Source organism: Solanum stenotomum, chromosome 11 (assembly GCF_019186545.1).
Source record: "Solanum stenotomum isolate F172 chromosome 11, ASM1918654v1, whole genome shotgun sequence".
Taxonomy (NCBI): domain Eukaryota; kingdom Viridiplantae; phylum Streptophyta; class Magnoliopsida; order Solanales; family Solanaceae; genus Solanum; species Solanum stenotomum.
In genome coordinates this window covers 19,122,138-19,136,297 of record NC_064292.1, presented here as the reverse complement: position 1 = coordinate 19,136,297, position 14,160 = coordinate 19,122,138, and the positions used below count along the sequence as shown (strand labels likewise).

At 34.3% G+C, this 14,160-nt stretch overlaps 1 protein-coding gene across 1 annotated transcript; it reads left to right on the top strand.

The window, feature by feature from the left end:
• The first annotated feature begins 2,838 nt into the window (after positions 1-2,838).
• LOC125845726 (uncharacterized mitochondrial protein AtMg00810-like) lies at positions 2,839-3,213 on the top strand. Its single transcript, XM_049525263.1, has one exon. The coding sequence runs from the start codon at positions 2,839-2,841 to the stop codon at positions 3,211-3,213; it is 375 nt and encodes a 124-aa protein (XP_049381220.1).
• The last annotated feature ends 10,947 nt before the right edge of the window (positions 3,214-14,160 follow it).

Below are 14,160 nucleotides of genomic sequence, written 5' to 3'. Positions count from 1 at the left end.
TAGAACATCTGTTATTGTTAATAGGATGAGGTCTTATGGTGAGAAAATTGATAATCAGATTGTTGTGTCTAAAGTGTTAAGAAGTTTAACCACTAAATCAAGCATCTTGTTACTGCAATTGAGGAATCTAAGGACCTATCTACCTATTCTTTTGATGAATTAATGAGTTCCTTGCTTGCTGATGAAGATAGGCTAAATAAGTCCCGTGAGAAAGTTCAAAAGATGGCATTCTAGGTTAAGGAGGAGTTTGGCTACAAGGGTAAAGCAGAAAACTCGGGTGGACATGGTAGAGTCAATTTCTGTGGTCGAGGCCGTGGTGGTAGCAGCAGAGGTAGAAACCAAGTTGGTAAATTCCGTCAGTACAAGAGCAATATTCAATGCCGATACTGCAAGAAATTTGGTCACAAAGAAGTTGACTGTTGGACGAAAAAAAGATGAGCATAAGGAAGCCAATTTCACTCAAAATGTGGAAGAAGAAAGTAAGTTGTTTTTGGATAGTTCCCAAATAACTGAAAGTGTAAATGTTGTATGGTTCATTGATAGAGGATGCTCAAATCACATTTAAAGTTCGAAGTCTCTATTCAAATATCTTGATGAGTCCTAGAAAAGTGAGGTGCGACTAGAAGATGACAAACAAGTGCACGCTGAAGGGAAAGGTACAGTTGAGATAAAACTATCCAAGGTAATGTGAAGTTTTTACATGATGTGAAATATGTCCCTACTTTGGCTCATAATCTATTAAGTGTTGGCCAATTGATGACCAATGGCTACTCAATAGTTTTTTATGAAAATGCATGTGACATTAAGGACCAAAAATCTGAATGCACGATAGCTCGTGTGCTTATGACTCAAAACAAAATGTTTCCTCTTGATATTTCAAATGTTGGTAATACTGCCTTAGTTGTTAAAGTGAAAAATGAGACTAATTTGTTGCACTTACGTTATGGACATTTGAATGTTAATGGGTTGAAATTTTTGGTTCAAAAAGACATGGTTATTGGCTTGCCAAAAATCAATGAACTTGACCTGTGGGAAGGATGTATCTATGGGAAGCAAACTAGGAAATCATTTCCAGTGGGAAAATCATGGAGGGCTATAACTTGTCTTGAACTTATGCATGCTGATTTGTGTGGGCCAATGAAAATAGAATCCCTTGATGAAAGTCGATATTTTTTTTTATGTTTACTGATGATTACAACCGCTTTAGTTGGGTTTATTTCTTAAAATTCAAATCTGAAACCTTTGAGAATTTCAAGAAATTTAAGGCATTTGTTGAGAATCAAAGTGGCAACAAGATAAAATCACTCCGTACTGATAGAGGTGGTGAATTCTTGTCTAATGATTTTAATTTATTTTGTGATGAGAATGGAATTCGTAGGGAACTTACATCGCCATATACACAAGAACAAAATGGTGTGGTCGAGCGGAAGAATAGGACGGTGGTGGAAATGGCTTGAAGTTCACTAAAAGCAAAGGGTCTGCTAGATTATTTTTGGGGAGAAGTTGTTGCAACTGTTGTATATCTTTTGAATATCTCACCAACAAAGGTTGTTTGGAACACAACACCTCTTGAAGCTTGGAATGGTAAGAAGCCTCAGGTAAGCCACTTAAGAATCTTTGGTTGTATAACATATGCTTTGGTTAATTTTCACTCTAAGCTTGATGAAAAATCTATAAAATGCATTTTTGTTGGCTATAGTTTTTAATCCAAAGCATATTGTTTATATAATCCAATAAGTGGAAAAGTGATCATAAGTAGAAATGTTGTGTTTAATAAGGATGTAAGTTGGAACTTTGATTCTGGGAACATGATATCCAATATCCAATATCCAATATCCAATTGCTATATACTGATGAAGAACCTGTAGTAGATTCTGGAAATTCACCCAATTCTTCTCATGTAAGTTTATCTATTAGCTCATCAATTGCACCATCAACAACTGTTGCACCTGATTAGTCTTCAGTTGAGTCAATTCCACTAAGAAGATCAAAAAGGGAAAAGAAACATAATACTTTTTGTCAACTTTCTTTGCTTGTTTCAGATCATATTTGTTATGAAGAAGCAGTAGAACAATCTGAATGGAAGAATGCTATGATTGAAGAGATGCAAGCAATTGAAAGAAACTCTACATGGGAGTTAGTTGATGCACCTGAAGGAAAGAATGTAATAGGGCTCAAATGAGTGTTTTGAACAAAGTACAATGCTGATGGGATCATTCAAAAGCACAAAGCTCGACTCGTGACTAAAGGATATTCACAACAACAAGGTGTAGATTTTGACAAAACTTTTTCTTCTATTGCTCGATTTGAAACAGTGAGAGTTGTTTTGGCTTTGACTGCATAATTACACTTGCCCGTGTATCAATTTGATGTGAAGTTTGCTTTCTTGAATGTCGATTTAGAAGAAGAGGTTTATGTTTCACAACCTCAAGGCTTTATGATTACTGGCAACAAGAATAAAGTTTACAAGTTAAGAAAAGTTCTTATGGGCTAAAGCAAGCTCCACGTGCATGGTATAGCAAAATTAACTCATTCTTTCAAGGTAGAGGATTTAGAAGAATTGACAACGAGCCCACTTTGTACTTGAAGAAACAAGGTACTGACAATTTTTTGTTGGTCTGTCTCTATGTTGATGACATGATTTATATTGGTTCCTCAAAGTCTTTAGTTAATGATTTCAAGTCCAGTATGATGGGAAACTTTAGATGTCTGACTTGGGCTTATTGAAATATTTCTTGAGGCTTGAGATGATCCAAGATAAAGATGGAATATTTATTTCTCAAAAGAAATATGCAGAGGATCTTTTGAAAAAGTTCTATATGGTGAACAACTACACCGATGGATATCAATGAAAAGTTGCAGCGTGCAGATGGAACTGAGAAAGCAAGTCCTAAATTATTTAGAAGTTTAGTTAGTGGCTTGAATTATCTAATGCACACTAGATCTGACATTGCCTTTTCTGTTAGTGTTTTGTCTAGATTTTTGCAAAGTCCCACAAAGCAATATTTTGGTGTTGTGAAGCAAGTTCTTCGTTATGTTGCTGGAACAACAGACTTTGGCATCTGGTATTCTAAAGCACCAAATTCCAGATTGGTTGGCTTTACTGACAGTGATTATGCAGGTTGCTTGGATGACCGAAAAAACACTTCCGAAAGTTGTTTTAGCTTTGGTTCTGGAGTTGTGACATGGAGTTCAAAGAAGCAGGAGACATAGCTTTGTCGACATCTGAGGCAGAGTATACAACAACAAATTTAGCAGCACGATAAACTTTATGGCTCCAAAAACTACTTGAAAATTTTAGTTACGAGCAAAATGAGTCTAGTGAGATTTTTTTTCTGATAGCAAATCAGCAAATGCTATGGCTAAGAATCCTTTTTTNGCACCAAATTTCAGATTGGTTGGCTTTACTGACAGTGATTATGCAGGTTGCTTAGATGACCGAAAAAACACTTTCGGAAGTTGTTTTAGCTTTGGTTCTGGAGTTGTGACATGGAGTTCAAAGAAGCAGGAGACAATAGCTTTGTCGACATCTGAGGCAGAGTATACAACAACAAATTTAGCAGCACAATAAACTTTATGGCTCCGAAAACTACTTGAAGATTTTAGTTACGAGCAAAATGAGTCTAGTGAGATTTTTTTTCCTGATAGCAAATCAGCAAATGCTATGGCTAAGAATCCTTTTCATGGGAGAACTAAGCACATTGATGTGCAATATCACTTTATCCGGACATTAGTGGCAGATGGAAGAATAGTGCTGAAATTCTGCGGCACAAATGAGCAAGCATCAGATATATTTATGAAGTCTCTTCCTCAAGCTAAGCATGAATATTTCAAGTTGCAGTTGGGAGTGTGTGATTTTGAATCAAGGGGAAGTGTTACTTGACTGATTCAAAATTTAATGTTGTTAGTGGCAGTACTTTTAGGAGTCCTTTATGTTTCCAGTTAACTAGCTCTAGGAGTCCTAATTATTTGATGTTAGTTAGTTAGCAAGTCATGGGTTAGTGCTAAATTAGTGCCCTATTTTTTCTCTAGGTTTGTTTCTTTCCAAGTTCAATTTGAAGACTTGTATAGTTGTCTTCTGAAGTAATAGAAGAAGAGCAAGTTTCTCTATGTTAACATCTTATTCGAGTAGTCGTTCATATCTTTTGCCAACATGTAATACATCCATGAAGACCACCAAATACTTGATACTTGATATTGATATTTTTAGTTGTTCCCTTAATTCCCACATTATATATATATAGAGAGAGAGACTACAGACCAAATTCTATCCATGTATCAATTGATTTAGTTGTGATTAATCTTTACTTATTGAGTTGAAACCCCACCGTGATACACACCCTAGTCATTTCCAAACTTAGTAGATCGTATTTGTGTTGATTCCTTGCTTTTGATACTTGTTATTGATAATTTCTAGTTGTTCCTTTAATTCCCACATTATATATATATATAAGAGTGATCATAACTACCGATTATTATTGTTCGACCCCACCTCTAAAGTTGGGTATTGTTTTGCAAATGACCGCCTAAGACTTAAAAATGGGACATAATTGAGCGTTCATCATGTGTTTAAGATTTTACATGAGTTCATCCATGGTGTGTGTATCCATGTCACCGGCCTCTTAGATGGCCTAAGCTTTGCTTTCCAATACTTAGGTAGTACACTAAGTAATTTGTCACCTGCTTTCCCATTAGGGACAATCTCTGCAAGTGCGTATATTTCATTAATGATAGACGCGAATCTGGTAGGAATCTCTCGAAGAGTGTCTTCACCTTTCATCTCGAATAGTTTATACTGTCGATTCAAGAGGTCAATTTTTATTTATTAACATGATATGTACCTTGATGGGTTGTTTGCAGAGTGTTCCTGATTTACTTAGCAGTAGAGCGAAATGAGATTTGATTGTACTCATCAAGTGGGAAAATGTAAAAATTATTAATTATTTCTTACTTCTAGTTCAAGTTTACCTGCAGCCCAAGTAATATCATAAATAATATTTTTTGAATAATAGATCTCGTCCGTACATTGGTTACTTGATGGACGTACCAGATTAAATTTTAACCTCTATAAATTGGTCATCCTTCCACCTATTAGGGTTACCACATATTCTCTACAATAATTACATCGCTGATGGTTGTGGTAACGTAAGGCTAGGGCAAGGAGGTAGAAACCAATTTACGACTAACGCTTTCGCTTTTCTCTATGATGATGTCTTCCGCATCATGTAAGTGCCCCTAACGATCTCTATGTAAGATTATCGTGTTCAAAATCCTGATATTATGTATTAAAATATTTAATCTTACATGTGACATCTGAGCCTGGATTGTTTGAACATATAATCTTACATATATATGAAAATAATTATCATGTAATGGAATTAAAAAATTGACACGACAATGTCAACATTATCGTCTCTCAAGCTTTTGTACGTGGAAAAATACTACTAGTTTATAATTGAGATTGGAATTGCAACTACTTAAAGTTGTTACTCATAATATAGACGTTAGCTTTGGAGTTGTTCTAATTAACTGAGAAGAACAGGAGCACTCTAAACAAATCATGGGCATGATGCCACGCCACCATGTGATTACATATACTATTTACCTCTACCTGCTAATAAAAATAACAATCTAATGAGTGGTAGAAATTCCGGTTTTTGTTCTTGACTATTAATTAAAGGTGTTTGGACTCTTAAGTTAATGAAGTCTTGTTAGCAAAGTTTAATTTGCACAAATTCTAAAATCTTTATCTTCTCATAATGTAATAATTATATTTGTTTTTAGATTGTGCAATAAATTAAAGTGATTGTTATACTAAGCAATAAATAATATGTTTATAGTTAGTGCAATATAGTTTGTTAGTCATCAAAGTAGCCAAACTAGAGAAATTAAAGCCTACACATATAATATTTATGATCACTTGACATGTGTGGATTAATACAATTCATTATTTATTAGCATATTCAGTACTACAAGAGAGACCGAGTCTGGTTTTTCAACCTGATGCATGTATTATGTTTCTATAGTTTGTTAGTCACCAAAGTAGCCAAACTAAAATGTATAAAATTATTCACATGCACAAAATTTTATGATATTATGTACGCATTTGTATTTATATAGCTTGTTAGTCACTAAAGTGGCCAAACTAGAGAAATTAGCGTCTACACATATAATATTTATGATCACTTGATGCATGTATTGTGTTTCTATAGTTTGTTAGTCACCAAAGTGGCCAAACTAAAAAGTATAAAATTATTCACATGCACAAAATTTTATGAGATTATATATGCATTTGTATTCATATAACTTGTTAGTCACCAAAGTGACCAAACTAGTATGGTTAAGAAAAATATGCACTCATAAAATTGTCATTTATCTATGAAGGTTAATTAAATGCCTATATCAAAAAATAAATAGATAAATTGACTTTCACTATTGCTAGAACTTAAGAATTTACCCAAAGGTGAATCTATCATTCTACGAATAGTGAAAATTATGAGGTATATTGATATTTTTGTCAAATATATATTGTATATCCAAATATATCGTATATGTTTGATAAAAAATATTCAATTACCTATCAAAGATAAAAATGACATTTAAATTATGATAATGTGTCGTGGTATCTACCCAAAGGAGAATTACGATATATTTTTATTGTTTTACTGAATTCACATTATTTTCTAATTTGTGAGCATGTATATCTATTTTGCAGTTCTTCCTCTTCATTCTCATGCTTCTTCTGTTACTGTGTTCAATGGATTGAACTTCTCTGAATGGCATGGACAAGTCCAGTTCCACTTATGTGTGATGGATCTTGACTTGGCTCTGCTGAATGACAAACCCACTGCCATTACTGATAATAGCAGTAAGGATGAGAAGTCTTTTCATAAATCATGGGAGCTCTCTAACAGATTAAGACTTATGTTTATGCGAATGACTGTTGATAACAACATTAAGAATACTATTCCACAAACAGAAAGTGTCAGGGAATACCTGAAGTTTGTGGAAGAACATTTTTCGTTCTGCTAACAAGTCTCTGGATGGTACACTAATGGCTGAACTCACGACCATGAAGTTTGATGGGTCGCGCAGTATGCAAAATCATATCATCGAGATGACTAACTTTGCAACAAGACTTTCACCTTGGGGATGAAAGGGCACGACACCTTCTTGGTTCAGTTTATTCTGAACTCATTGCCTCTTGAGTATGTACCATTCCAAATTAACTATAACACTATTAAGATAAGTGAGATGTTAATAAATTGTCCAGTATGCTTACTCAAGAAGAGTCAATACTTAAGATATGAAAAGGTCATTCCATTAACCTCATGGGTCAAGGACTTAAAGTGAAGGTCAACAAGTTTAAGAAGAAGAAAACACCTGCTAAAGTTCCACATGATGCTTATAAGAAACTCAATGCTGATGTTTGTCGTTTCTGTAGAAAGGAAGGACACTATAGCTAAATGAAAGTTTTGCTTAGTTGTGGCATAAACGTTTGGGTCATGTATCCAAAGAACGATTAGAAAGATTAGTAAAGAATGAAATTCTTCCGAATTTGAATTTTGTTGATCTTGATATATGTTTGGATTGCATTAAAGGAAAGCAGCTTCTTGAAATTACACACACTGATATTTGCAGACCCTTTCATGTTCCATCTTTTGATGGAGAAAAATATTTTATCACCTTTATCGATGATTTTTCACATTATGAATTTATCTATTTGTTGAAAGAAAAATCTCAAGCAGCGGACGCTCTCAAAGTGTACTTTAAAGAGGTTGAAAGACAATTAGGTAAGAAAGTGAAAATCATTAGGTCAGATAGAGTTGGTGAATATTACGGAAAGTATAATAAATCAGGACAATGTCCACGTCGAATTGCAAAATTCTTCGAAGAGCATGACATATATGCACAGTATACTATGCCATAAAGACCTCAACAAAATGGTGTTGCAGAAAGGCGTAATCGAACACTTATGGATATGGTTAGGAGTATGATGAGTAATTCCTCATTACCCAACTCAATGTGGATATATGCTATTAAAACCGTTGTATATTTATTGAATAGGATTCCTCGTAAGGTAGTTCCAAAGACCTCTTTTGAACCATGGACTAGAAGAAAGCCTAGTTTAAGACACCTGTATGTTTGGGGTGTCAAGCGGAAGCTAGAGTTTATAATCCACATGAAAATAATTAGATTCTCGAACGGTAAGTGGTTATTTTATTGGTTATCCAGAGAAATCTAAAGGGTATAGGTTTTACTATTCAAATCATAGTTCGAGAATCGTTGAAACCGATAATGCAAATTCATTGAGAATGGTGAAGTTAGTGAGAGTGTTGAATGATAAAGTGTGGAAATTAATGAGGTAAGGGTAAATATTCCATTGCCCTTGAATGTACCTACTTCCACACCAATAACAAATGTTGTTCCTCTTGTTGAATAACATTTTAACAATGTTGAACAATATTTGGGTGAAACATTTCAAGAAATAATTAACTCACAAGTATCTGACACAAACGAACCACAAACAGTGCCATTAAGAAAATCTCAAAGAGAAAGAAAAAAACTCAGCCGTTTCAGATGATTATGTTATTAATTTGCAAGGGTTAGATTTTGACATTGGAATTAATAAAGATCCGATTTCATTTTCACAAGCATAAATTACTGAGTCTGATAAATGGATTGATGCCATGAATGAAGAGTTATAATTCATGGAATACAACAAAGTCTGGGATCTCGTTCAATTACCAGAAAGTTTTTAAAGAATCGGGTGTAGATGGGTCTTCAAGACCAAATACGATTCTAATGGTAATATTGAACGATATAAAGGCAGACGTGTTGCCAAGGGATACACTAAAAAAGGAGGCATTGATTATAAAGAAACCTTTTCACCGGTCTCAAAGAAAGACTCATTAAGAATTGTTTTGGCTTTGGTAGATCATTATGATTTAAAGTTCATCAAATGGATGTGAAAACTACCTTTCTTAATGGAGACCTCGAATGAGGATGTTTATATGGACCAACCAGAGGATTTCAAAATTAAAGGAAAAGATCAAATAGTGTGTAAGCTAAAGAAGACAATATATGAACTCAAACAAGCCTCACGACAATGGTGAATAAAGATTAATGATACCATAACATCTTTTGGATTTAAGGAGATTACCATTGATCGGTGTATATATCAAAAGATCATTGGGAGTGAGTTTATATTTTTAGTCATGTATGTTGATGACAATTTACTTACTGCTAATGATTTAGGCATAATTGCGTGAGACGAATGACTTTCTCTCTATGAACTTTGAAATGAAAGATATGGGTAAGATATCCTATGTGATAGGGATAGAAATATTCGGTGATAGATCACAAGAATTATTGAGACTGTCTCAAAAAAGGCTATATCAAAAGAGATCTAGAGAGATTTAACATGAGCAATTGTTCAACAAGAATAGTTCCTATTAAAAAAAAAAGAGATAAATTTAATCTCATGCAATGCCCAAAGAATGATGTAGAACGAAAAGAAATGGAAACAATTCCTTATCTTCTATTTTTGGAAGTTTGATATATGTTCAAACTTGCACAAGATCAGATATTAGTTTTGCAGTCGGAATGATAGAAATATATCAAAGTAATCCTGGAATTGATCAATGAAAACCACAAAGAAAGTTTGTGGCATGTTATGAAGCCACAATTCATGCATTATGGCTGCAGAACTTCATTTCAGGACTTAGGGTTGTTGACACCATTACCAAGCCGCTGAAAATTTATTGTGATATTACTGCAATAATATTCTTCTCCAAGAACGATAAGTACTCCAAAGGTGCCAAACATATGAAATTAATGTACTTTACTGTCAAGGAAGAAGTTCAGAAACAAAGAGTGTTACTTGAGAATATTAGAACTGATCTCATGATTGCAGATCTGTTAACAAAAGGCTTACAACCAAAGACATTTAAAGACATTTTCAAAGAATGGGTCTTGGTTGTACTTATGATTGATACATTTATGATGTTTTTACACTCTGAGCTCTATTATGTGTTTTTGATATACATTAATGAATTTCTTGTTTCTCATAATGGTGTATACATTATTGTTTTGAGATATTACAAGATAAGTCTTTATGAGACATTATTGTGGACCGTAATGCTATATGTTTTTATAGTTTATGAATCTAGTATGATAAGTTGCTAATGTAGTAGTATATGGAAGGAAATATGTAGCTTAAAATTTATGTACAACCGTCATAACTTGCATTAGTAGTTTGTTATATTGTGGCATGTATGATGAACATTATTGTCATGCTCCGAGCCTACACCCTGGACGTGGCCGGCACTCGAAGACCATTGCTGGCCTCAAGCGAACCCTTGGCCTGGCTTACTAACTCAGCGGAAGACTATATGCATATTTATAAAGATCAATAGCACACTACTCAACTTAACTAATGAAATAACTTAGAATGTTTAATAGTCAACATTCAACTTGGCCAAAATGGCAACTCAAGTCTTAACATATGAAATGAAAAGTAAAGACAACTGAATTCACTAACTGACTGCCTGACTATCTATGAAGCCTCTAAACAACTGAGATGGATGTTGGGACAGGCCCGCGACATCCTAATGAACTAATACTAAAACTGAAAGCAATGTGAATGAATCCTCTGGAATGCAAAAAGGCTCACCAACAGACGCTGAACTGCTCACTGGATCAACGAATGCGCCGGATGCCGATCCTAGTTACCTGTGTCTGCATCATAAGACGATGCAGGCCACCTGGCATTAGTATATTGAATGTACGAGTATGTGAGTTGGAATGCTAAAACAACATAGGCTCGAAAGAGATTATGAAAGAAACACCTACCTTGGCTCTTCTCAACTCTTGAATACTTAAATAAACTCATTTCATTATAAAACAGTTTAAAACAAGTGCAATATAAAGAAAAACTGTTGAAAATATGCTGTCAATTCATAATCATAATATCATAAAAAGACAAACCATGCTTCCTCTCAAAGTCTACTTGTGCAATGCATGAATGAAGTCTCATACCCCCATTCACGCTAAGCAAAACCCCTTGAGGAACCATGCTACTACTGCTGTGGGAGTTTCTCTAACCGACAATCATCACTTAAGAACTATAGTGATGATACAACGCTTTACCTCACGCTGTCGAGGCCCATCCTATACCTTCCCGTGATATAGGAAGCTAATTCACTAAGTGGATCCACTAGTCTATGTGAAAATGATTCATCTAATAAGTATGACCCTTTTCTACCTATGATGGCTATATGGTTTATGGAGACTTGAGTTAATATGAACTCGCATCCCCATATCGGTGCTCAATACTACTCCCAAAAATACTTAGTTCTTTATGTTTAAAAACATACCTTTTTTGTGATTTGAGATTAGTGCTCAAAAACATAGCTCAAAGGCTATCTCGGAAATCTCAGTTTCCCTGCTTGCTTCATTTAGAAAACTATTTCTCTTTTCTCAAAACTAGCCCGAAGGCTCTTTGAAAATCTCAGTTTCCGTTTTTGTTTAAATGTGAAAATATTTTAAATCTTTTTTGGAATACTTAGTCCCCATATACTTTTGAATAAATGAACTTCAATCTTTACTCTTTACTCTTTACTCAACTTGAACAGTAAGTCTTAAAACAAAGTTAAAAGCATTTGCAAAAGACTTCTTGAAAAGACTCGAAGAACTTCCTAAACTTGGCTCTTAACTTTCCTTGAATTTGAATTTATGGATTCAAGGTTATGATTCATGTTTTTGGATGATTTCTAAATGTTTAGAAGTCATTTAGAGTAGTTAGAATCAATAGGAAGTGTTAATACACTTTAAAAGGACTTAAATAGGCTAAACGACAAAAACTGGTGAAAAACGACGATTTAGGCACATCCCGAGCGTGCTGCGCCAGCCCCAACTTACTAGGGCTCAAATCTGGCGCACTGCTGGCGCGCTGCCCCAGACTGCCTGACGCTATGGGGCCCGTCGTGCCAGCCTCTCTTCAGGCAAAAATTCTGACGAGCTATTGATCTCGTTTTCTAATCCTAAATCGTTTTAATTCGATTCTTTTTCTCAAATTCACTTTAGATTCATGTACCCAAATCATATACACAAAATCTAACCCAACAACTTAAAGAAACAACACTTAATCATCAAGAAACTCCTTAATCCCAACTCATGTTCAAGAACGAAATCAATTCAAGAACAACTATCAAGAACATCAAATTCTCAATCTTTTTAGGACAAAAATACGCTGAATTACACATGCTTGGCGCGTGGGTGAACTAACCCAACGCTATGTGATCTCACATACCTCTTAGGGATCAAACCCATGGCAAAAATCTGCTACAACACACAAGGATCTCGAGGGACGCTTGATCCTCTCCTCTTTTCTCCTCTTTTCTCTTCTTTTCTCTTCTTGAACTCTCAACTAAAACCCTAGGCTAATTTTAGGATTATAAAACTGAACCGAATAGGATTAGACCCTAAAATATTACTAAAAATGAATTAAATTTGATTGGGTAAGGAAAAGACCAAAATACCCCTCACTATTTTCGGCTAACTTTCCTTAACTTGACAGCCTAACTTGAAAAGGCCATATCTCACTCATCCTAACTCAAAACTTAGCAAACTCGGTGGCGTTGGAAAGATAATTCAAAGATCTTTCCTAAGGTACCTATAGCACACGTAAAACATCATGAGCTAGGAGTTATGGTCGTTTGAAGTTGACCCAAAACTCATACTTAGATTAACTTGCAAAATTTTAGATTTTGCTATTTCCAATTTAGTTCTTTTTCGAACTCAAGGTGCTAGATCTAGTGAACTTAACACTTGAGAAATTTTAATTCCTCGGTAAAATCCTACTCACAACGAAGGATGGTTCAAGTCTTAGCTCAAAAATTTTCTGGGGTGTTACAATTATAGAAGATATTTATTATATGCACAACTAATGTTTATGAAATATTAATGTTATATGATTATTGGGCCAAGTGGGAGAATGTAAGAATTATTAATTATTTCTTACCTATGGACCAAGTTTACTTGCAGCCCAAGTAATACAAAAAATAATATTTAATGAATACTAGATCTCGTCCGTACATTGGTTACTTGATGGACGTACCAAATTAAGTCTTAACCTCTATAAATTGGTCATCCTTCCACCTATTAGGGTTACCACATATTCTCTACAATAATTTCATTGCTGACGGTTGTGGTAGTGTAAGGTTAGGGCAAGCAGGTAGAAACTAATTTACGACTAACGCTTTCGCTTTTCTCTGTGATGATGTCTTCAGCATCAGGTATATGCCTCTAACGATCTCTATGTAAGATTATCGTGTTCAAGATTCTGATATTATGTATTAAAGTATTTAATCTTACAATTGTATCCTGGTTCAGTTTATTATTGGATAGCGTAGACTTATTGTAGAACTGAATTTGGTTCTCAAACATTAAGTCTCATTATCAAAATACTTTAGTCGAGCCGTCAATATTTCTTAAATCAACAAGAAGATCATATGATCTGATCTACATAATGTTAGATCTTACGAAAGTTATCTATTTGCATTTACGGGTATTGTCATATTATCATATTCTATAAGGTAGTCAAATATTGATATTTGTTTCAAATCAAGCAAAGACACTATCAACTTTTAAAGCATGTGACTCAAACACATCAAGAGATGTGTGATTTTAATTTGAAAAGAATATTCAAGTAATATTGTAGGCATACTACTTGCAAATTTCAACTGAAAGAAGAATATATTAACGAAGACCACGATAAAGTTAATTTCAGCAAAATGCTTTTTCAGACACGATCTTCAATGCAATTGTGAAAATATTTTTTTTCTTTAAATATGATAGTTTGGCGGAATAGCTCACTGAGGATCGGTGATCTCAACATTTGAGAAGTTTTTATATAAGGGGAAAATTAATTGTCTTTGAGATATCAAGTAATGATTTTATTAAGGGGAATAAAGAAGGCATCACACCTTTTCTTTCTTTGATAAGGTTTTGTCCTACTTGGTTTTCTTTAGAAGATTTTTAACGAGGCAACAAACAATCCGTACTAAAAGATATGTGTATTCTCTTTTTTATTATTAAAATTTATTTTCACAAGATTTTTTCTTAATAAAATTTTAAGGAGGCACACCATCTCTGGAC

Coding starts and splice junctions, on each gene's coding strand:
- LOC125845726 (XM_049525263.1), top strand. CDS start 2,839: ATGGATATCAATGAAAAGTTGCAGCGTGCAGATGGAACTGAGAAAGCA.